General features: G+C 34.0%; 1 protein-coding gene across 3 annotated transcripts; it reads left to right on the top strand.

Moving 5' to 3' along the window:
• On the top strand, nt 479-24,577 carry LOC18594698 (probable LRR receptor-like serine/threonine-protein kinase At1g56130). Of its 3 annotated transcripts, none has more exons than XM_018124688.1 (25): nt 479-827; nt 4,262-4,401; nt 5,011-5,161; nt 5,903-5,974; nt 6,212-6,283; nt 6,380-6,451; nt 6,755-6,826; nt 8,638-8,709; nt 8,824-8,895; nt 9,022-9,093; nt 9,176-9,244; nt 9,347-9,418; nt 9,985-10,056; nt 10,168-10,233; nt 11,030-11,095; nt 11,303-11,347; nt 12,318-12,382; nt 19,982-20,358; nt 20,931-21,129; nt 21,202-21,360; nt 21,657-21,775; nt 22,338-22,548; nt 22,646-22,877; nt 22,990-23,140; nt 24,030-24,577. In XM_018124688.1, exons 2-25 carry the CDS (start codon nt 4,281-4,283, stop codon nt 24,405-24,407), a joined length of 3,057 nt encoding a protein of 1,018 aa, XP_017980177.1. In that variant the 5' UTR covers nt 479-827; nt 4,262-4,280; the 3' UTR covers nt 24,408-24,577. The 3 variants fall into 3 exon arrangements, with proteins under 3 accessions (XP_017980177.1, XP_017980175.1, XP_017980176.1); XM_018124686.1 differs by having other exon boundaries at nt 4,969-5,161; XM_018124687.1 differs by having other exon boundaries at nt 480-827; nt 4,969-5,161; nt 22,649-22,877.

Genomic DNA, 24,900 nt, shown 5'->3' with positions numbered 1-24,900 from the left:
AGGGTTATATGATAAATAAAGAAAAGTTTAGGGTTATGTGTAATTTTAATATTTTGAGGCTAATGAGATATTATTGAATGATATGGTGGCATTAAAAAAAAATGTATGTGAAATGATATGTAAATTAAATGGATGGAACAAATAAAGAAAGAAAACTAAGGAGATAAAGAGAAAAAAAAAAGAAAGAATGGAGGTGACATATGGGAATGATGCCTTAAAAGGTTGGCCATGAGCTTTAAAACATAAATAGATGAGGAAAAGTCAAAGAAAGGCATGGGTTCATGGGCTAGCCGCCCATGTGACCAAATGGAGAGAAGGGTAAGATTAAATAATAAAGATTAAAGATTAAAGAAAGTAAAAAATTGAAACGAAGGTGGTAGTGGCCGGCTAAATTTGTGAGTAAAGTGAGATAAAAGAGATGAAAGGGAAAAAGAAAGAAAAGTAAAGAAAGAAAGAGAAGGAATGATGGAGGGGCCAGCTAAAAGAAATAAAAGAAGAAGAAAAAGAAAGAGAGAGAGGAAGAATAACGTGTCAGAGGAGAAGGAAGGGAGAGAAGAAAAAGAAAAAGAAGAAGAAAAGGAAAGTGACCAGCGGTAAGAGAGAGTAGAGAGGAAGCCGGCTCAGGGGAGAGAAACAAAGAGTTGGTGTTGCCGGTTTAAGGAGAAAAAGAAAAGGTTGAGCTGCTGTCGGTTTAAGGAGGAAAGGAGTTGATTTTTTTTAGAGAGGAATAAGAGGCTTTGTGCTGCTGGTTTGTGAGGGAAAGGAAGGGTGGTTGCAGCCAGCATAAGGGGGAAGAAAGGAGAAAGATGGAGAAGAAAAAAAAAATGGTAAGTTAATATTACATTTTAAGGATTATGCGTAGTTTAATATGGTGCATGTTTTGGATGAAAAATATGTAATTTGGATAAGAAATTTTTAATTAAGCTGCTATCCATACTTGTATGTGATTAAGTATATTTGGTTTAAATTGTTACTAAGAAAGTTTATCGTAGAGGCGTATCGGATGAAGTACATGACTAGCAAATAGGAATAATTATTACACGTACAAACCAATAGCGACGTAATAATCTCGTTATTGTGAGGTGAGTAGGGGGTGTCAATTTTAAAAATTTTCATAAATATATACCTATACGTATGATTTATTTTAAACGCGAAAATTGTGGATAGCATATGCTGGTAACAATCTTAGGAAATTGTGGTTGCAAATTATGTATAGAAATCATTTGGAATATATATATGTATAAATTATATGTAAAGTGTTTTAAAAATCGAGAAACAAACCTTTTACATTGTTTTACACCGAAATGTGGCATATATTTGTGCAGTGTGCATTCATAATTATATTGCTTATTCACCTTGTAAATCACTATTTGAAATTCATGCATAAATTTTATTTTGAGAAAATAATAAATTTTATAATACCCAATATTTGACGCTTTGAAAATAATTAGGCACGAATTTTCAAAGATGCAATGTAAATTTTTTTTTTTAAAAAATGTTTTGGACAAACCGAGATGTGACATTCCTTTGAATTACAACAAAGGCATTTAGAAGCAAGCTGGATGCCTTTATATTTCATTTAGATCTCCATCGATATCCAATTATTGATCGTTCTCCATAAGAAGAAAGGAATCGTTAGTGGTATACTTTTATGCTAAATAAGCTTTACCCAAGAAGTTGGTAGGTTGTCCATGCCAGATTACTTCCCATGCACTTTTGGTAGTAAAATCACCATTAGATATAGGACCAGTAAGCTGTATCATCCTTGGTTTTATCAAAAGGAGTCCTCATAATTTCCTTAGCGATAACATTTGAAACTACCATTCTCAATTTCTTTATATCCCAATTATTTCCATTATAAAAGTAATTAACTTTAGCCATTGAATGAAGAAATGAAGGAAAAGAATTTACTAACGGTTGATCTCTTATCCAACAGTCATGCCAAAAGAACAACTCTCCTTTACCTATCTGCTACCTGATATTTGGTTCAGTGAAAGTTCTGCCATCAACCATTCTTTTAGTTTGTGGGTTACAGTATGAGGTATTTGACAGCACAATATTTTGCTCTCATGAATTATGTCCAAATACTGTTACAAGTTTGGAACCGCGACCATAGTTTTGATGTAAAGGCCTCAAAGACGTCCTTTAAGCTTCTGATATCTCAACCACCTTCTGAAAATGGAATAGTAATTTTTTGCCAGCTTGCCCAATGGATCCGTTTACACTCTATAGATCTTCCTCAAAGAAAACTGTTAAAAAGCCTCTTGATTTTTTCAATCACGCTCACTAGAGGCTTAAGAACTTGTAAGAGTTAAGTTGGCAATGAAGAGGTAAATTGGCAATGAAGAAAGAACACTCCATAGTAAAGTAATTCAGTCATTAAGGGGGAGGATCTTATTTTCCCATCTTGAAATATGGTCACGTATTTTATTAATAAGTGAATCAAATAAGAGTACCTTATTCGCACCTTTGTACAGCGGAGCACCTAAATAAATAATCGATAATGTTTTATGTGTAAATCCTATAGTTTGTGAAATAATATGTTTCCTTGAAGCTTCAAGATTATTAGCTGTAATAAAACAACTCTTTTGATGGCTCACTTGCTGTTTGAAAATTTGCTTGTACTCCTGTAAAAATTCAAGAATCTTCTGCAAAGTTGAATGGCTTCCATTAGTAAAAATCATCACATCGTCAACAAATGCAAAGTGGTTAATATTCATACTACAACCAAACTGATAATGTAGTGATTTATACTAAGCAAAAAGATGATTGATGCCTCGTGATAAGTATTCAGCTGTTAAAATAAATAAGAGTGGCGAAATAGAGTCATCTTGTCTAAACCCCCTTGCTGACTTAAAATAGCCAACTAACTACCCATTAATCAACAAGGACAACTAGCAATTTGAGATGCATCTCCTTATCATACCAATCCAATGATCATTAAAACCAAAATTTTCCATCACCAAGTATAAAAAATCCCAATGCAACTGGTGATAAGCTATCATCATATCTAATTGTTAAACAACATTTCCTCCTCTCGATTTATAGTCAAGTTTGCCAATCAACTCTTGTGCTAGCAAAATGTTATCACTAATGAGCTTGCCACTAACAAAATCACTTTAATTGTAAAAAATAATTGCATAAAGAAATTTGGATAACCTGTTAGCCAAAAATTTAGTGACTATCTTATTAAAGACAGTACACAAACTAATTTACTCCTCCTTTTCTTACAAGTATGGCATAATTATTTTTGGTAAAATATCTAAAAGAGTTTATGAGTTATTTAGAAAAATTTAAGTAAATTTTTATACTTTTATTGCTTTCAATTAAATCCTTATAGTTTTATTTTGAGCTAAATAAATTTTTATGACTAATGGTTAGCTAACTGTTATTAGTTAAAATATCACTTGTCATTTTATGCCTCTTGAAATATTGTTATGTCGTAATAGATGATGATGCGACATATTGATGTAATATGATGATATGGTTATAATTTTTTACTATTTACGTCAACGTCATTTCAACACCACATAAGAATAAAATGATGTGTGCTAATTTAACTAATTGTAATTAATAAACTATTAATTATAAAAGCTTATTTGATTTAAAATAAAAATATAAAATCTAATTGAACATAAGAGAAGACTAATAATTTATTTAAATTTTTTTAAATAATCGAGAGACTTTTCAAGTTTTATATCATTTTTCTAAAATAACATGTTTTGTAAAAGACTAGAATAAGTAAACCTTGCTATTAACATAACAAAATCTTTTTAGTAAAATTTAAACAAGAGTGCGAGTGATGCATTAAGGTTAGAGTCCAAGATTTTATTTTTGAAAACTTGAATTCCAATTTGAAATCAACTTAATGAGATTTATGGAAAAAAGGAAACTATTTCTTGTCATATATATAGCTCACCATCAATGTATATTAAAAGAAAATGACTTTTAACAAGTTAAAAAATTGAAAACGTTATACGCACGAATGAAGATTTATCCAAAAAGAGAATTTTCCATTGGATACCAAACCATTTGTGATCGTTGCTGTAATGTCCATGTCATGCATGTGCGTCTGTCGTCTGAAATGTGATTGGCTGGTGTGAGCCAAGCCTTTCGTTAACTGGAACGGTAGTCGGACTTTCTGAGTTGTTTCCATGAGCAGGCTTTTTCATGCTTTTCTCTGGTTATTAAATATTGGGCTGGACTCAGCAACGCGGTAGTTCTTCTCATACAACTTTTTCATTGAACATTAATGAAGCAGAAAAAGAATTGGTGAACAAATGATGTTTCGAGTGATGAGATCACCTCAACATTTGGCTTTGGGTTGTTTCTATGCTCTGTGCATCATAGGTGCAGCTCAAGCTCAGAATCAATCTCAGCCTCCTACTGATCCTGCTGAAGGTATTTACTTCTTCTGTTGCTGCTTCTGCTTCTGCTTCTCTCTTCCAGCGTTTCTAGTACTTCATCCATGAATACTGTAAGCAAAGAGCAAGCTCCCATGATAAGAAAACATCAAACAGCAAACTCCATGCCTAACTGAAAAAATAAAAAAAACAAAAACCATTTATTTGCCTATGTAACAAAATTTGTTCCAAATTTTTATAATTAATTAGAATTTTTGACAAGTATTAGTGCCCATTTATTTGCCTATTTTTCATTTTTGAAATTTCCAGAGTTACCCTTTTTTTAACAGTTAATATTTTTTTATTTTATATCTAAAATTAATTTTTGTGATTTTTTTTTTTATTTTTTAATTTTATAAGTCATAAAACATTAATTTGAAAAGAAAAATTAAAATTTAAATATAGAACATATTAAAATCAATTAAAAGTTTCTTATAGCGACCCATGAACAATAATAATAATTGAAAGTGAGGGGCCTCGCAACCTGTTGTAAGCTTTTGGTTTTGCCCAAGTTTTCTGTAATTTTTCTGTAATTGGAAGTAAACACGGTAAAATTGGAATGCAGTACGAGCTTTGAACTCAATATTCCAAAAATGGGGAATTTCAGCGAGACGAAACCAATGGAACATAAGCGGCGAACCATGCAGCGGAGCTGCCCTCGACTCTGACTCTACAGACATTAATAACGATGATTACAACCCTTTCGTCAAATGTAACTGTTCTTTCAACAATGGCTCTACTTGCCACATCACCCATCTGTATGTATCCTTTTCTTTTTTTCAACTGGCTTCCTTGTTTCATTTGGGTGCTGTCAGCCGATGTTGTTAACAGAAAATGCAAAGAATCCGTTTGACATTATGTCTGAATGGTGATTGCTCGAGTGCAAATAGCCTCGGACGGTGCTTGCATTGATGCTAAAATTGCCTGCTTGCTATTTGTTCCTTTTAGAAAATGTAGTTTCTTTCCTTTTCTTTTTCTTTTTCTTTTTCTTTTTTTTTTAATTTAGCTATGGAAGCAAATTATCTGCCTAGGATATGCTTGAACTTCCAATTAAATTCTGAGGGAGAGATAACATTTTTGAAGTGGTAGAGAGTTTTTTTTTTTTGGCTCCAATCCCATTGAGTTTAATACGTATAAAATAAAAGAAAAAGATAATTTTATTAAATGTGATGCACTTTCGATTTGCCTTCTATTCTTTTTCAACAGAGGAACTGAGTAATGCATGCAATGGTTGGGTTTTGTGCCATTCTAATCAAGGATTATTAGTGGGTATTTGTATATTTATTTTTCCAAAAAGACACTCAAATTTCTGTTACTACAAATAAAGAAACTGAGCGCTTGACTCTAATTCATGTTTGAAGAATGTTCTTATCATGTAATACTTAATTGTTAGTATTATTATGTAATGATGATGAGAGTTTAATTTCTGAATTTTTGGACTGATGTATTTGAAAAAGCTTCATTTCATATGTTCTTATTCCATATAACTTTTTTTACAGGAAAGTTTTTGCGCTGAATGTCGTGGGTCCGATTCCAGATGAGATTTGGACTTTGACTTTTCTTACCAATCTGTATGATTTCCATTTACACGTGTATATACTTAGAATTCTATAGTTTTAATGATTACATACTTTGATATCTGTGCTAAGATCAAGCTGCTGCCAAACGTGAAATGTGAATTATGTTGCATGACTTTAGCTATACTGTTACCATCCAGCACAAGCAGGATAGTTTCTCGCGATGGATTGGTCAAGTTTACTTCTGTTAAGAATACTGACTTCCCCCCTTCTTATCGCCTCTTCTTTCAGGAGGCTGGGCCAAAATTACTTGACGGGTCCCTTATCTGCTTCGATTGGCAATCTAACTCGAATGCAGTGGCTGTACGGCGTTGCAACTTTTATAATTTATAAATTTTCAATCTTGAGTTATTTTTATTCATCTTTTCTGTTCTGATATGTAATCTTTGTGTTGAATAGGGCCCTTGGCCATAATGCATTATCAGGGGAGCTTCCAAAGGAAATTGGATTGCTTACTGATTTAAGATTCTTGTAAGCTAATCTCATTCTTCTGTATAATTTATTTAGCACCTTGTTTTTTCAACTCTCTATGGTTGCATGATGGTCATCATCTCCAACTGAAGGTTTCTTCTTTAGTTTTGCAATATATATATATATATATATAATGTTTCCAATGATAGGATTTGTTTACTTAAGATTGTTGTTCCTTGACTTCCCTTTTTGTTCCTCATATATCGGGTTGCCTTCTCATATTTGTTGAACTGATTTCTACTAAAGCAAACAAAGTGCTTGAGATGTATAATCTATTTATTTATGTACTTCTTCATATGGCAGGGCCATTGGAACTAATAACTTCTCGGGTCCTTTGCCATCGGAGATTGGCAACTGCTCAATGCTAGAACAACTGTAAGTTCTTGTACAATGTTGGACATTCCTTCCATTTTCAGAGCAGATTCTGTAAGCTTTGATAGGAAAAAGTTACTATCTTGGAAATGGATCTATAACATATAAAAAACTAGTATTTAATTAACAAGGCAAGAATAGTAGCCAACCTAAACAGTATGAAAGAGAACAACTTACATAGAGACATGCTGGTGACAATTATTTAAAATTACTTAGAGTTTTGATGAATCACATGATATATTTATTATTTTATTGCTGAAAAGACATAAGATGTTTGTCATCCACATAGAAATTTAAATTTAGGGCTTAGGCTAGTCTAAAACATTGACATGTTATACTTTTGTCTAGTTCTTGGCTTCCAGTCTATTCGTATACGCAACCTCCATTAATTTTAAGAATTTTTAGAATATTTGGGTATTTATTTTGAAGTAGGAAGATGGTGAAAAATTAAATATTGGGTGATTTAAAATTATAGTAATTACTTTTGAAGATCAATCACTGGGACATCATTGCCATAGGATACATTGATCCTTCAATGTACAGGAATTATGATGTTATGGACAATTGAAGTGAGGTTCCAGAACTGAACTATCGTTTGTTGGGAACCAATGGGATCTTTGCTTAGGCTTCTGAACAAACTATGAGGAAAACCAAGTTGGCTTTGAAAGAACATCTAGTTTTAATAGATCATGGTCATGTTATAACTGAGAAAATAGGCACAAGCAAACAATTACTCAAAATAAAGTTGTGGAAACAGGAACAAGACAATAGTTACATGAAGGAATATATGTAAAAAGCCTAACAAGCCAAAAACATTACTAAACAAAGACTCACTTTTGTGCAAAATCTTGCAGAAAGTGATTTACTGGTTCAATTCTTCAAAATCTTTCTAAAGAAATTTGCATCTGCTTCTGACAGCTAAGGCTCTCTTTTATGCTGTATTTAATTAGCTGGGATATTGAAACTATCTAGAAGAAAGTAATTCAGGAAAGATATTTGTGTCCACATAGCGTCAATTGATAACTGACAGTGGCATCTTTCTTTTATATAGACAATCATTATATGTTGCCTTCTGACAGCTAAGGCTCTCTTTTATGCTGTATTTAATTAGCTGGGATATTGAAACTATCTAGAAGAAAGTAACTCAGGAAAGATATTTGTGTCCACATAGCGTTAATTGATAAATGACGGCAGCACCTTTCTTTTATATAGACAATCATTATATATTGCCATACCATTTAGTAGGCTATGAGTATGTTTGACCTTATTGGTGGCTAGACTTTTGCTTAATGACTACTCTAAGCCTTTTAAGTTCTCTAAGATTTTGTATTCTGTGAGGTACTGCAATGATTCTTGTCCTATGTGTATAATGGCTTAAATAATAGAAGAAGTTATTGCTATTATGAATTGTATATTTCAAAAATTAAACACATCACGGATATTAAAATAACAGTTTGTAATGCATGTTTAGATTTTTTTTTTTGTAACTGCTGTAAACCTTGACGACCTTAAATCTCTTTATTTTTTGTTGATCCTGTCTGTTAGGAAGGACCAGATGATAGATTTCTCTATCAATTTACATGTTTGACTATGAAGTCTCTGGAGTTTCTAGGATGTTCTATGCTTGAAGTATCATGTATCAAAACTTGCAGTTAGTTCTTATAAGATTCTGTTATTTATCTTCTTTTGTAGTGTCTGTGTACCTTTCTGAAGTTTGATACTTATGATTTATGATCAATTACATTTCTGCGTTTTTTCTTGATAAAAAATATTAAAGACAATCAGAAATGATGGAACCTTGTTTATTTTGGCAGTTATTTTGATAGTTCCGGTGTAACTGGTGAGATTCCTTCAACATTCACTAATCTGCAGAACCTGCTAGCAGTGTAAGAATGTTTTTGATGCTTTTTTCTTTCTAGAAACTTTCAAACATATATGCTTTGTTGGAAGAAAGGAGTATATTCATGAAAATTTTGAAGCAATACTTCAATTTGTTTCAGGTCGGCATCGGACACAGAACTTACAGGGAGGATACCTGACTTTATAGGGAATTGGTCAAAGCTTCGTGTTTTGTATGGTTTATTTTCTTCATGTGATTCTAAACTCTTTTTTGAATGAGAGCAGAGGAAAATGATAGCTATTTGTGTTATTGCTATCACTGCACAATTTATAATGTTCAATCTATTATTTGATTGTAGGAGATTTCAAGGAAACTCTTTTGAAGGTTCAATGCCTTCAACATTTTCCAATCTTACTTCACTGACAGAGTTGTGAGTGGCTACATCTTTTCTGTAACTTTGCTAATATGTTGAAGGTCTGTGATGCCAACAATCCAATGTTATGCAATTATAGGAGGATAAGCGGTTTATCTAATGGAAGTTCTCTATCATTTATGAAGGAGATGAAGTCCTTAAATATCTTGTAAGCTATCTCAGTTCCAGTTTACGATTCAATTTGTTCCTTATTCTCTCCTGTTGTCCAATAGCTTAGTTACATTGTCTCAAGAAAGGATATTTCGTGCAGAGAACTAAGGAACAATAATATTTCTGATACAATTCCATCCACTTTTGGAGAATACCAGAGTTTGAGGCAGCTGTAAGTTATTCTCCTGAGCAGTTGTTTCCTTAGTTACAATTCAGAATTCTGTCAAGGCAGTTTCTGAGTGAGTTGGGCCTGAAAGCAGTCAATTGACCACTTGATTGGTCCGTCTAACCTGATGGTCAGATATTTTATGAGCCCTATATAAAGTTTATTAAGTATATTTAAATGATACTACTTAGCTGGTTGGTTGGTGTGCTTGTAAACAAAACCCATTTTATTTAAAATCGGTTTAGCAATCATTTTACACAAAATCTAAAGTTAATTGTTTTCTTGTGTGCGCGCGTGTTTGTACCAAATGTATGTGTCTGCATCTACATATACGTATATGTGTATGTCTGTGTGCATACATGTGTGTAGAGTATAAATATATATGTATGTATGTATGTACATATGAAAATGTTTTTGCAGGGTCCAAGGTGGTTGTGTTTTGCTGGATTTGTATGAAAGTTTGCCAGCCTATACTTTGCATAAATAGAGTTGTTTCTTTTATTACCTTTTTCCTTTTGCTTACTAGTTGAACTTGTTCTTGTAATTGTTTAATTATTATTATTGTTTTCTAGGGATTTAAGCTTCAACAATATAACTGGACAGATCCCAGACTCGCTTTTCAGTTTGAGTTCACTCAATCATTTGTAAGATGCAAAATTTAATAAATAGCTTCACATACCTGCTGATTTTTTTTCTTTAATATACCTGCTGATTTAAATATGAAAGTATAGCAAATTTTGATCTTTTTATTTCAGGTTTCTTGGAAATAATAAGTTACATGGCTCCCTTCCTGCACAAAAGAGTTCATCTCTTCGCAATATGTAAGAGCAACTTATGTCTTGTCACTCGATGTGATCATAATATACTAAGAAACAAATTAATTTGGACTAACAGTATATTCCCAGTCAATATCTTTTAGTTTTTTCAATCCAAGGGACATTTCGAGCTTCAATCTCTTCTTCAAATTATTGCTGCAATGGCTTTATCTTTGTCCTGAAAGAACCTTAGGACCCAGCTGATAAAGTTCTGTGTGGGACGAAAATATATATATATATAGTAATATATATATATATATATATATTATATGTATTGATAGTAATATTATTTGTAATTATAACTGTATATGTATATATACCACTTTGTGGAAAAAAAAATAATTCAATGTGGCATCTGTGCATTAGAAAATTTAGATGTGCTGTTGAATTTGTATGAAGCTTGATGTGTATGTGGCTGTTCACTATTTCTTTTACTTATTTAAGTCTCTTAGTGGTTCTTCAATGCAAAAGGAATATGATTTATCTGAAACGGATGTTGTATTTAGACCTATTTCTGTTAGGAAATCATATATGTTACTGAGTTAGACATCTGAAGTTAGAGATGAAGGCACATTCATCATGCCATAGCCTTTGAAAGACCTATTGCTGCTGTTTTGTTTTACCTTACAAACTAGAGACCATATGTCTATCTAAGGTGCAACACCAACTAGCTTTGATATTTGTGGGGAAACATAGAGGTGTAGAAGTTTTGGATGGTGTTAACAACTTGCATGGGCTGATGTGATTTGACTAGTGCTTAATTCTCTGAATATGTGCCATTCTAAACGCACAACCCTTGCAGAGATGTGTCGTACAACAATTTAGCTGGGAGCTTTCCTTCTTGGGTCAACGAACCAAATTTGTCAATGTAAGTCTCTTATAGGTTCATAATTGCACATATGCAATATGATCAATGTATATATTTACACACTCTGCCAAAGATATTGTCTTCTGCTAGCTTTTGAGTATTGTATGTTCAATATTATAGAAAATCTCAAATCTGTAAAATTGGTTTTCATTCTATGTACACTTAATATTGAAATTGACTGCTTTCTTTATGGTGTGTAATATGCAGTAATTTAGTTGCCAACAACTTCACAATAGGACAGTCAAATGGCAGGTGATTCTTAGTGCTATCTTCACTTATTTATGATTGAACATGTGAAGTTGACTTAAAATGTATTTGCTCTCTCTCTAATCAGAATATTAATGTTCTTACTTGTATGTTGGTCATTTGCCCTTGTTAAGTTGCTGATCATGGGCCACAAATGAGCTATAAGTGATACTGTAGTTTTCTTTTGATAAGTTATTAGCAATATCTATGAGGTTTGGAACATGATAATAAGCTGTTCAATGCTTAAAATTATCCTTTGTTTCTGTCCACTTTCATAATCTTGTATTATGATGCTGTATAATGAATAATAAGTAAATATATACTTTTATATCTGGAGAATAAAACTGGCTCCTTCCCTGTTGTCACTCTTGAAGAAGAAGGGAAAACGAACAGCAGCTGATTGCATTTTTATACAGACTCCATGATGCAGCATGGAAAGAAGTTGCTTGACTTAAAGATTTTATTTTGTAATGTTATGCTTTATGAGCTTAATTGTACCCTTTATAGATTTGGGTTGTAGGCTGTTTTATAGTAATTATTTTTGCTTATTTATCAAGAATTGCATTTTTACATTTATGTTTGTTATTCATGTTTTATCAGGGTTTAGGATATAGCCTATAGATATCTATGTTCTTTTTAGTTTCTAGAATGCTTTGATTGTGAGGTATTGAGCTTTTGGATTATCAATTATTGAGTATTGAGATTTTCTTCCTCTATTAATTTTTTCTTGTTTTCTTTCCCTTACTCTTCTGTTTCTCCCCAATTTCCCCTGTTTCTCTCTAATTTATTTTGTCCCTCTCTGATTCTATTATCTGTCTCTTTTCCCCTCCTTGTTCTGCATAACTCTATTTAAGAATTTAAAAGGTTTAAGTCAGCTTACATAGCCTTATTGAGATTTAGATGGTCAAACATCATCAAACATTGCTAAGCGTGTAATCATCATCCTTATGCAACTCCATTGCTCTTCTATTTTCAGTGTTTTGCCATCAGGATTGAACTGCCTTCAGCGGAATTTTCCTTGCAAAGGAGGACGTGGAACCTGTAAGTGTAGTTAAAACTTTCCCTTCTTTGTGAGAAACAAATAGGTTGGCAGACAGAATACAGGGACCTTCCTGAGTTCACTGCATGCGTTATTGGCAAAAATTAATTGAAAATTTTGTTGCTAGATCAAGTACTTCCATGTAATTCTCAATGATTGTGGATGAGTTAAGTTAGATGCAAAGAACTGGAAATTATACACTCCCAAGAAATATCTATTTGGAAAAAGGGAAATATTAAATTGATGGAATGATGACATTGTACAATTGATCTATCCTTGTGATTCATAAACTTGTCAAATTCCCAAGGAAATTAGTTCAAATCAAAAGAAAAAACTGCAAAAAAGAAAAGCAAAAAAGAGGTTAAATATTTTGATAAAAATTTAATGCTTAATATATGCCTTTAAAAAAAAAAAAAAGAAAAGCTTAATATACATGATTTCCATTGTCTTACTCACCAATAATATTTATAAAAAAATCTTTAGTTATCCATCATATATTGCAAAGATTAGCATTGATGGGGAATGAAAATTTAATAACATTATATAGAACTGGGTTCATTGCCTATTATTACCATAGGAAGTGCATAGTAGAGGAGAACAAATATTACTATATTACAACTATACTGCAATATGCAATCATCAATAATGTAAATTTTGAAAGGGGAAAAAGGAATCACAAAATGAAATTATATACTTTACTTTATTCTCTAATTATCTTCATTTGAGAAAATATAAAAATTTAAAGGGTGTCTGGAGGAATTTAATTTGCCTCCAAACCCTCTGTAAACAGGGTAGCAATCGTTACTCTCTTTCACTCTACCGTCCTCCACTTTTACCCCACTCAAAAACATGCTAGGTAGGTGGACAGGTTGCTAGAACTCAAATACCAGGTTGCAGGAGCAAGCTGAATGGCTAGTGATTAGGGCCTTTTAAGGCCTACTATTATTAAAGTAATTGGTGAAACAGAGCAGGAAGGGTTGAGAATTGCGGATTAAAGGGAAAGAGGGCTTGTTGTGAATTATTTTGGAGTGTAAAACAGTAGAAAATTTAGTTTCAGAAGAAGGCAAGAAAGATGATAAAAAAGGAAAGAGTAGAACACAAGATAGCACACTATTATCTTGTAAGGATTAAAAGTTACAAACAGGATATCGTCTACTAAAAACATGACAGATCAACTTGCACTCCATCTAAACAAATTTAGGATTCTTTAACCTAGGCAAATTAATATCTCCTATAGCTCCAAACTCCCAAATACATACAGTGTTTAAAAATCAGAACATAAATCTGCAGTCTCTTGATTTTAATAAATTCGGAGCAACCTTTATATTCCCAAGGAATAGATTGAATGGCTCTTGCACTTAAGCTTAAGTTTTAGGTGAAGTAATGAGAATTGCCAAAGATTTCTTCTGGTAACTTCCTGTTTTATGTTAAACAGAGAGACTACAGAGACACTGAGTTTAGTTTCATAAATAAAATGGCCTTGAATGCCTCAGTAGGCAAAAAAGAAATTGGAAATGATTGCATTAAAGGTGCCCAACTCAACTTGATAAAGGCTTTTACTTTCTCAATCCTAAATATTACATGTAAAATTGCAAATGAAACCTTCTATCTAGCTGCATTAGTTGGGAGCTGAAGAAAATTAAGGGGAGATAATGAGAAAAATGATTTGTTGTATTATATTTTATTGGAGGGAGTAGTTGTGAACTAAAGTACCTATTCTTCTAGGCCAGAATTATTTATATGGCCCCTTTAACAATTTGAGACAAACTAAAGCTACAGAACTGAGTGTTGAACCAATCATATTGTTCCATGGAGTATATTTAAGCTCCTATCTGAGATTGAAACTTAAATTTGAAATAGCTCATCCATTTAGTTATCAAATCCATAGTTAAGTGGTTTAATGAATGGGTACCCATAGGTATCCATTTATATCCTTGAACAATGACTGTAACTATTCTTTCTTTTAACACACATTTCTTTACATTTAAAACTCATTAAAATAATTTTATAACTGTCCTTGTAGGTTAGAATTTTAGGCATTTGTAGACGCTCAATAATGAAATTCCTAAAACTTACTAAAATTGTGTTTTGGCATTCCTTTACCCCCTAAACTTAAATAATCTTTTGAGGACTGTATACAGGTTACATTTTACTAATACCAATTATTTTCAGGTTGGATGCTTAACAGGGTAAAAAAGTCCAGGTTGTTTGTTGACCTATTTGGTGTATGTTATTCATTGTGTTGTTTTATATTTGTTAGTCATGTGGTAGGCTCGTTGGTTATGTCCTGGTTGTTTGTTGATCCATTTGGTGTGTATGTGTGTGCTTTTTTTTATCTTGGAAAGGCCCATTTGGTGTGTGTTATTTGTTGTATGTTGTCCCATATTTGTCAGTCATGCAGTAGGTTTGTCCGTTTGCGTTGTTTGTGTTGGGCATACATATAAATGCGACTGGTTTTTCTCATGTTTAAGTTTGGGATTTATTGTGACCTTATATGTAGTTCAGGTTTTTGCATTTATTGCCAATTAATTTTAGGTTGGATGTTTAATACAATTTCAATGCAGGTTGTTCCTTGACTTGATTGTTATGTTGTTTGCTGTTATTTAGGAAGAGAAAATTTCACACCTTTCATTCATAATACATCATCTATATATATAGCTTAAATATATCTAAAAGAGAAAAAAAATAAAAAAAATAAAGAAAATAAAGAAAATAAAATCCCTATAATTATGATGATTCTCAATCTCTATAATCATGGTGATTTCTAAATCCTATAATTACATTCTTATAATTACGTTTATTAATAAAAGAATATTTGCACATTCATATTCTATAACACTCCCCCTCAAGCTGGAGTATAGATGTTAATCATGCCCAGCTTGCTACGAATATAATCAACTCGAGGTCCATTCAATGCTTTTGTGAAGATATCTCCTAGTTGGTCTTCAGTTTTAACATATCTTGTAGGGATGAACTTTTGCTAAATCTTTTCACGAACAAAATGGCAATCAATTTCAATATGCTTAGTTTGCTCATGAAACACGGGATTGGCGGCAATATGGAGAGCAGCTTGATTATCACACCATAGCTTTGCCGGCAAAGAAGACTTAAGACCAACTTCACTTAATAGTTGATACATCCATACTACCTCACACACAGTTTGTGCCATAGCTCTGTATTCTGATTCTGCACTAGACTGAGATACTACATTCTGCTTCTTACTTTTCCATGAGACCAGATTTCCTCCAACAAAAACACAACATCCCGTAGTGGATCTCCTGTCACTCTTGGAACTTGCCCAATCTGCATCTGAAAAACATTCAATATTAGTGTCTATGATTTCCATAAAATAGACCACATCTTGGAGCCTCCTTCAAAGAACATAGGATTTGTTCCAAAGCTGCCCAATGGTTAATTATTGGAGCAGACATAAACTAACTTACAACACTAACAGAGTAAGCAATATCAGGACGAGTCACTGTAAGATAATTCAATTTTTCAACCAACTTTCTATACTTTTCAGGGTCTTCAAACAATTCACCATCTTCTTTTATAAGTTGCAAATTAGGAGTCATTGGTGCATTACACAGCTTAGCACCAAATTTTCCTATTTCAGTCAACAAGTCAAGAACATATTTTCTTTGAGACAAGAATGTACCTTTCTTACTCCTTGTCACCTCAACACCCAAAAAATACTTCAACAACCTCAAATCTTTTGTCTAAAACTGGGTATGAAGAAAGGATTTGAGATATGAAATACCTGTAATGTCACTCCCAGTAATGACAATATCATCAACATACACTACTAGTAAGATTATGCCTGCCTCAGACTGTTTATAAAACACTGAGTGGTCACACTTACTCTTCTTCATCCCAAACTCCTGAATTGCCTCATTGAATTTGCCAAACCAAGCACGAGGGCTTTGTTTCAGGCCATACAAGGATTTTCGAAGATGACAGACTTTCCCATACTCCCCTGAGCAACAAACCCAGGTGGTTGCTCCATATACACTTCCTCCTGGAGGTCACCATGAGAAAAGGCATTTTTGATATCTAATTAATGTAAAGGCCAATCATAGGTAGCCACCATAGAGATGAGTAAACGAACAGAGGTAAGTTTAGCTACTGGAGAGAAAGTATCAGAATAATCAACACCATAAGTCTAGGGATATCCTTTAGCAACAAGATGGGCTTTAAGGCGAGCCACTGATCCATTAGGATTTACCTTTACAGCAAACACCCATTTGCACCCAATAGCTTTCTTCCCAATAGGCAAATCTACCAAATCCCAAGTACCATTATCATCTAAAGCCACCATCTCCTCTACCATAGCAGCACGCCAGCCAGGATGGGACAAGGCTTCATGAACAGTTTTAAGAATTGAAACAGAATCCAAGGATGTAACAAATGAACTAGAAAAAGAAGACAAGTGATCATAAGAAACAAAGGATGAAATAGGGTAAGTACATTGACGTTTACCTTTGCGAAGAGCAATGGGGAGATTGAGACTAGGATCATGATCATTGGAGACTAGATCTGACAGTGAAGGGATTGGTAAAGGGCATGTGGTCTGAGCCTTTAGTCGTCTAGAATAGACGTGGGCAATAGGTGGCCAAGCAGGTGAAGGATCAGGTGCAAGAATATATGTGGTATTGACAGGATGGGTTGCAGTATAAACTAGTAGATCATCTTCCTCCCCCTGACTATCATAACTAGAAGATGAGGAAAAGAAATGAGTATTTTCTAGGAAAGTGACATCTGCGGAGACAAGATATCAGTTAAGAGTAGGAGAATAACATTTGTAACCTTTTTGAAGGTGAGAATACCCAAGGAAAACACATTTGAGAGATTTTGGATCTAATTTGTTGACTTAGGGACGAACATCATGAACAAAACATGTGCTACCAAATATCCTAGGTTCAATAGGAGACAAAGACTTGGAAGGAAAGAGGATATTATAGGGAATATCACCATGAAAGACAGAGGAAGGCATTCGATTAATCAGAAAACAAGCTGTGGAGACAGTATCAGCCCAAAACTGTTTAGGAACTTTTATATGAAAAAGAAGTGCTCGGGCTACCTCAAGGAGATGTCTATTTTTTCTCTCGGCAACTCCATTTTGAGAGGGTGTATCAATACAAGAAGATTGATGGAGAATGCCATTCTGAATCATATAGGACTGAAATTTATCGAAAAAATATTCTTTGGCATTATCACTTCGCAATGTGCGCACAGAAACATTAAATTGTGTTTTTATTTTAGCACAAAAGGCACAAAAAATGGAAAATAACTTAGAACGATTTTTCATTAAGAATAGCCAAGTGACACGAGAATAGTCATCAACAAAAGTAACAAAGTATTTCAAATCAGATTTAGACACAATAGGACAAGGACCCCAAACATCAGAATGAACTAACTCAAAAGTGGACATAACTCGTTTATTGACTCTAGACGCTGAAGAGAGACGATGATGTTTGGCAAACTGACATGACTCACAATTCAACGAAGACACATTTTGAAATTGAGGACATAATTTTTTTAAGGAAGACAGAGAAGGATGTCCCAACCGACAATGCACCTCAAAGGGGGTCAATACACTTGAACAAGCAATGGATCTCAGCACCTGTGTGTCAAGGTAGTAGAGACCTCCAAACTCATGACCTTTACCAATAATACGCTTCGTCATAAGATCCTGAAATAGACAAAAATCGGGAAAGAATGAGATACAACAATTCAAGGCACGAGTGAGTTTACTAACAGAGATTAGATTAAAAGAAAACTTAGATAGATTTAAGACATTGGACAATGAAATTGATGAGGTTGGATTAATAGTTCCAGAACCAAGAACACAAGAGGTTGATCCATCGGCTAAAGTAACATTAGAGGAGGTTGTATGTGATTGGAAAGTGGAAAATAGATTTGAATTACTTGTCATATGGTCTGAGGCACCAGAATCAATGACCCATTTGGATGATGAGGAAATAAGACATGTAGTGGGGTTACCTAACTCAGCGATAGCTTTGATAGGAGAAGTAGTGGATTTTAATGATTCCTGGTACTGAGAGAATTGAGCAAATTCATCTGCAGAAACTAGAATAGTCTTATCAGAGGATGAAGTATTAACAATTGCAACATTTGCTGATTAACCTCATTGAGACTTATTTTGGAGTTTCTTACAAAAATGCTTTGTATGGCCCGACTCATGACAATAATAGCACACAATTTCTCTTGACTCTTGACTACGACTATCAACATCTCGATTACAATTGCCCGTTCCCCTTCCTCTGTTACCGCTTCTATTATTCTGACGACTTACAAGAGCACTGTTATTAGTCGGAGCCAATGTTAAGCTAGAGCTTTCTGTACGAAGTACTCTCGTAAAGGTGTCATGCAGAGAGGAGATCTCAGAACCAGAAAGAATATGAGATTTGACAGTCTCAAGCTCTGCAAGGAGACTTGCAAGAAAACTCATAACCGCCATTTGCTTCCGTTGAGCCTGCTGGACCTTCACATCAGGACTAAAAGGCAACAAAACATTAAGCTCCTCATAAATTCTTTTAAAATCCATAAAATAGGCTGTGAGAGACCTATCTTGTTTCTCTGCACGATAAAATGCTTTTCATACCTCATAAATACGAGAGATATTCCCTTTACCAGAATAAAAAAAATCTAAATAATCCATCAACTTTTTGACAAACTCACAATGATTAATCAGGATAATAATCTCACCATTAATGGAATTCCAAATTTGCAGGAACAGCCGTGCGTCTTCCCTCATCCAGGTTTGCCTTGTATTATCAGTAGGAGGATCATTAGTAATATGATCATCTTTATCAATGCTTCTTAAATAGACCCGAACTGTCTTGCTGCAATCCAAATAATTGGAACCATTAAGTTTATGCTCTGTGATCTTTGTCATCACAGGAATCACATCAGCCACTACCATTGATTTTTTCTCTGGCACAGATTTTGCCATTTTGAAAACCCAACAACAAAACCTAACAAGAATACCAAACTATCTTATTGAAACCTTCCGGCGTAAAGACCAGAAGAGAAGACCGGAGTGAATCTCCGACAAATGGCCACCGTGTGGAACAAAACCAGAAACTAAAAGTGGTGTGTAAAAGAAAAAACTAAGAACTCTGTTTCAAAGGAATCAAATCTTGCCAAAATAGCTATGATACCATGTTATTTAGGAAGAGAAAGTTCCACACCTTTCATTCATAATACATTATCTATATATACAGCCTAAACATCTTTAAAATAAAAAAAATAAAAAAAATAAAATCCTTATAATTATGATGATTCTCAACTTCTATAATCGTGGTGATTTCTAATTTCTATAATTACGTTCCTTTAATTACATTTATTAATAAAAAATATTTACACGTTCCTATTCTATAACATTTGCCATCCCTTATTTGTTGTCCACATGGTAAGCTTGGTTGTTTCGGTTGTTAGTATTGAGCTAACGCCATTGGCGGGTTTGGGGGGAGTGCTCAATAGTATGATCATAAGTGTGCCTACTATGCTAATATTTTCTTGTAAAGAACCTTTTTCAGTGTGATTGCTGAATATCTCTTTTCTTTTTGGTTTCCCAGATTCTAACTTTGCAATTAAGTGTGGTGGTCCACAGATTACATCATCTGATGGGACTCTGTTCGAGAGGGATGATGAGACTCTTGGTCCAGCATCATATTATGTGACTGACACAAATAGTTGGGCAGTCAGTAATGTTGGGTATTTCGCTGAGAGCAAAAATCCACAGTACAAAATTTCTTCATCATCTCAGTCCACAAGCACCCTAGACTCAAAACTATTCCAGACAGCACGGGTTTCTGCTTCATCACTAAGGTACTATGGATTGGGGCTTGAGAATGGAAACTACACCGTGAGGCTCCAGTTTGCAGAAATAGAAATTATGGATACAAAAAGATGGGAAAGTCTTGGGAGGCGTGTTTTTGATATATATATCCAGGTCTGTATCACACTACTGAAATCCCTAGGCTGCCCTTTAACTGTTACCTTTCAAACTGTAGTATTCATGGTCATGATGTAGAAGGTTTTCTTGATAATTAGAAGTCTTGAACTAGTGGCAACCTTTGCTGAGCATGTGAAACATATTTAATCCAAATAATTCATTACTTGAAGAATTGTTCTTAGATTCCGTGGTACTGATACTAACTCCCTAGATTTCCTACATAGGAAATTTCAGAAAATGACCACCCAAGATTTGCTCCCCTCATTTTAAATTTATTATTCTTGGCATCATACAATTCCACCCAGGTAGGAAGTTTTTTGATAAATGAGATATTGTTAGTGCGCCTAGCTGTTGCAAAGGTTTGAAGCTTTGAGCTTTGCCCTTAACAAGTCAGTTGGTACTAACTGAACAAGGCTCCCTTCGGTCTTAGGTAGGCTTATTCTAGTTTAAGAATGACGACCAGTTTTAATGTGATTAATAACTACCTTTTTGTTGCTTTTCAAAAAAAAAAAACTTTTTTGTTAGAATAACATTCTTCTTTCTTTAATTTCTGAATTTGATTATTCCAGGGTAATCTTGTTTTGGAAGATTTTGACATACGCAAGGAGGCTGGTGGAGTTTCTAAACGAGCAGTACCAAAAGAGCTTAAGGCTCAGGTATCAGAAAATTACCTTGAAATTCATCTGTTTTGGGCTGGAAAAGGGACTTGCTGTGTACCAGCTGAAGGTAAATATGGACCATCCATTTCAGCAATCAGTGCTACCTCAGGTGAGCAATTAACAAATTTTCTTGATTTACAGCACAGTATCACAGTATTATTAACTGCAGTCTTTTAAGCAGATTTCATACCTACTGTTAATAATAACGCTCCAACAAGCAAGAAGAGTAGAACTGGTCTGATCGTGGGGATTGTTGTTGGTGTCGGAGTTGTAAGCCTTCTGTCTGTTGCAGCTTTCTGCATTTTTAGAAAAAGAAGGGCCCATAGGAAAGATGATGAAGGTAGAACTTAAAGTCTTGCTGCTGATATTTGAGTTGTTTAACTTCTTTAGTTTGAAGCTGCTTTCGGATATGAACACTTGTCCTGAGCATCCATGTGGTCCTAGTCTTCTGTCACAGTTAACAGAGGCAACATTCATTTTATAGATTTATGGGACCTTAGAAATATTTACTAAAGAACCTTTTCTTTAAGAAAAAAACTTAGGTGTATTTATTACCAACTTATAGGCTAAACAAGCGAATTTATCTTTAGACAAGCTGTTTCACAACACTAATCTGTGTTTTTCTTGAATTTGCAGAGCTCCTAGGAATAGATGCTAGACCATACACTTTCAGTTATGCTGAACTAAAAGCTGCTACAGAGGATTTCAATCCTGAAAATAAGCTTGGAGAGGGAGGATTTGGGCCAGTCTATGAGGTAATTTGTGGTTGTATCAGTAGTAAAGAGGTGGATGAATACACCGTGTTATGGGATTTTTGTCTGAAATGGAGGCATTTATCTATGCATAAAGTAGATAACGCTTCTGAATCCATGACTAATCTCAGATTGAGAATTACCTTTTATATCAATTTTACTAAGTGGAAGTAGTTCTCTCCTTTTAATTGTTAATCGATAACATATGCTCACAGGGAAGGATGAAAGCTGGGATAAGACATAGGCATTTGACACGATAAGGAATTGCAATTGACTGATCCTTTTATCCTCAATTGTTTCCATTTGAAAACCTAATTAAAGAAATTTGACACATTTGATGGTTATTCTATTACTTTTCTTTTGAGAAATTGTGTGCTCCAATGGAGGGAACATTGAGGATCGAAGTTTATTATAATTTCATTGAATCAGATTTTAGTCACTGAAATTAACAAACTGAATGAAATGAACTCTATTGTATAAAAATATTGGAGCATAGCATGATTAATTTTTGTTATTAAGTTTGTTATATTTTCGTTCATTATGTTTGACTTGATTTGAACACCAGGGAAAACTTGATGATGGAAGAGTAATTGCTGTGAAGCAATTGTCCATAGCATCACGCCAAGGCAAGAGTGAGTTTGTTACAGAAATTGCCACCATATCGGCTGTGCAACACCGTAACCTTGTCAAACTATATGGATGCTGTTTCGAGGCAGATCAATGTCTCCTTGTTTATGAGTATCTGGAAAACAAGAGTCTAGATCAAATACTTTTTGGTACGTAGATAGAATATATGAAATGTTTTATGCTTTTCTCTTGAAGATGGAAAGTTTGAAACATGTTAGTATCTAGTTACATATGGCTTTCATGAAGCAGGAAAAAATTTGAACCTCAGCTGGTCTACACGTTATGATATATGCTTGGGAGTGGCACGAGGTCTGGCTTATCTTCATGAAGAATCAAGTGTCCGCATTGTGCACAGAGATGTCAAGGCCAGTAATATTTTGCTCGGTTCTAAGCTCATCCCAAAAATCTCTGATTTTGGTTTAGCCAAACTTTACGATGATAAGAAAACCCACATAAGCACCCGTGTTGCAGGGACAATGTAAGATTCTGAAGACTAGCAACCCTCTTCTTTCTAAACAACTTTATTATTTCTCATATTTTTATGCCTCTAGTAGATTATTACTAAATGGTTGTTGTCATCACCTATGTAGTGGGTATCTTGCACCGGAGTATGCCATGCGTGGACACCTTACAGAGAAGACTGATGTGTTTGCCTTTGGTGTTGTGGCTCTAGAGATTGTTAGCGGAAGACCTAACTCTGACTCTAGCTTGGAGGAAGAGCAGATCTACCTTCTTGAATGGGTATGAATTAATTTATCATTTTAGTTATATGGTAGATTGTTAGTATATTAGTGTGCCTAGCTGTTATAGTGGTATCAACCTCTAACCTTGGCCCTAGAACCAAGACTTTGACGTGTAAATAGGTACCGACATTGCTACACTCTGGTGATGGGTGTGAATGATATTTTCTCGTATACTGATTTACATGTCAGTCCATCTCTTTTCTTTTTGCTTTTATTTTTTCTAAAGAGAGAAGTTTTAAAAAGTTTTAATTTAGTACTGCATCATCATTGGATATAGTAACTACAATTTTCTACTAGTTGCTGTTGCATTATATCAATGTTAGCCATGTGTTTGAAACTTAGCCCTGATGCTTTGACAGTATACATGTATTTCACTATTGAAAATGGAATGTCAAGAAAACTCCTGTTCACATTAATGTTTGAATTCTGGACATCCCTTGGAATTGACTTATTCTCTCTCTCTCTTTCTCTCACAACAGTGCAATTGAAATGGTCTGATTGGAACCTAAGGGAATGTGACTTGCAAAGTTGTTATAGGATTAAAAAGTTTGTGACTTGCACTATGGCATATTCACTTCTCTTCTGGTACCTTAAATTGTTTAGCTTTGACAACATTTTCCTTTTGCTTTGGTGTGTGATGTTGGGTTTTCTGCCCCAATATTCTTATTCTAGGGGAAAAAGCTGAAGGGAGTGATTACTTGAATTCAAATACTAGTCATGTTCATTTAAATCTCATGTATGATTAATTAGACTTATTGACTTGTATTCATGTGACTTTATACAACTAAAAACACATTCTACACCTTTAGTCCTCTGCTTTCTGAGATTCATTTGCATTATGTCTAATTATTTTTTGTAAAATATTCTTTCGTCTTTCTGCTTATAAGGCTTGGTACCTGCATGAAAACAATCGTGAGGTTGAACTAGTGGATGGTAGTTTATCAGAATTCAACGAGGAAGAAGTGAAGCGTGTAATAGGAATAGCTCTTTTGTGCACTCAAGCATCACCAATGCGAAGGCCATCCATGTCCCGTGTGGTGGCTATGCTTTTGGGAGACGCTGAAGTGAGCAGAGTGGTTTCAAAGCCTGGATACTTAACTGACTGGAAGTTTGATGACACCAGTTTTATGAGTAATCAGGCAACTAGAGCGAGTGAAACCAGCTATGATACCTCAACAAGTGCAACCATAGTAGCTAATACAGAGAATTCACCAATAGACGTTACTAAACCTATGCTCCATAGTATCATTGGCGAGGAAAGGTGAGATTTTCTCCTTTTTGATCATTACTGTTTTGGTGTAAATCTAAACAATTCATGTAGTCTTCTTTGTAAATCATGTGTATAACTACAGAATGTGAGCTGCAAGCGGTTACTAGTTTGAATGTTTGGTTGGTTTTACAATTATTTTGGAAATAAAATTTGAAGTTTTATCCAGTTTATATCCGTGTAGGGGTGGAGTTTCAATTTACGGTCATGTACAAGTTGATTAGCATCTATTTACCACCAGACAAGCTTCAAAAATGTATTTAGATATCAAACAAAACAAGTCAACATTAGTTAATGTTTCAACAGATTGATGAACTTGTAGATATTATTTTGATTGATTTATTGTTTGACTTAAACTTAATTTTTAATTTTAAAAATTAAACTTTCAAGGAATATTTAGTTTTGTGCAAAACAAAACCATCTATTACATATTTATCAATGTAAATTGAATGTTTTGATAAGCAAAGTGTATATTACACGTTTTGCAATGC

This window comes from Theobroma cacao, chromosome 7 (assembly GCF_000208745.1).
Source record: "Theobroma cacao cultivar B97-61/B2 chromosome 7, Criollo_cocoa_genome_V2, whole genome shotgun sequence".
Taxonomy (NCBI): Eukaryota; Viridiplantae; Streptophyta; class Magnoliopsida; order Malvales; family Malvaceae; genus Theobroma; species Theobroma cacao.
Note: the sequence above shows the minus strand (reverse complement) of the source record. Positions and strands in the feature narration are given on the sequence as shown.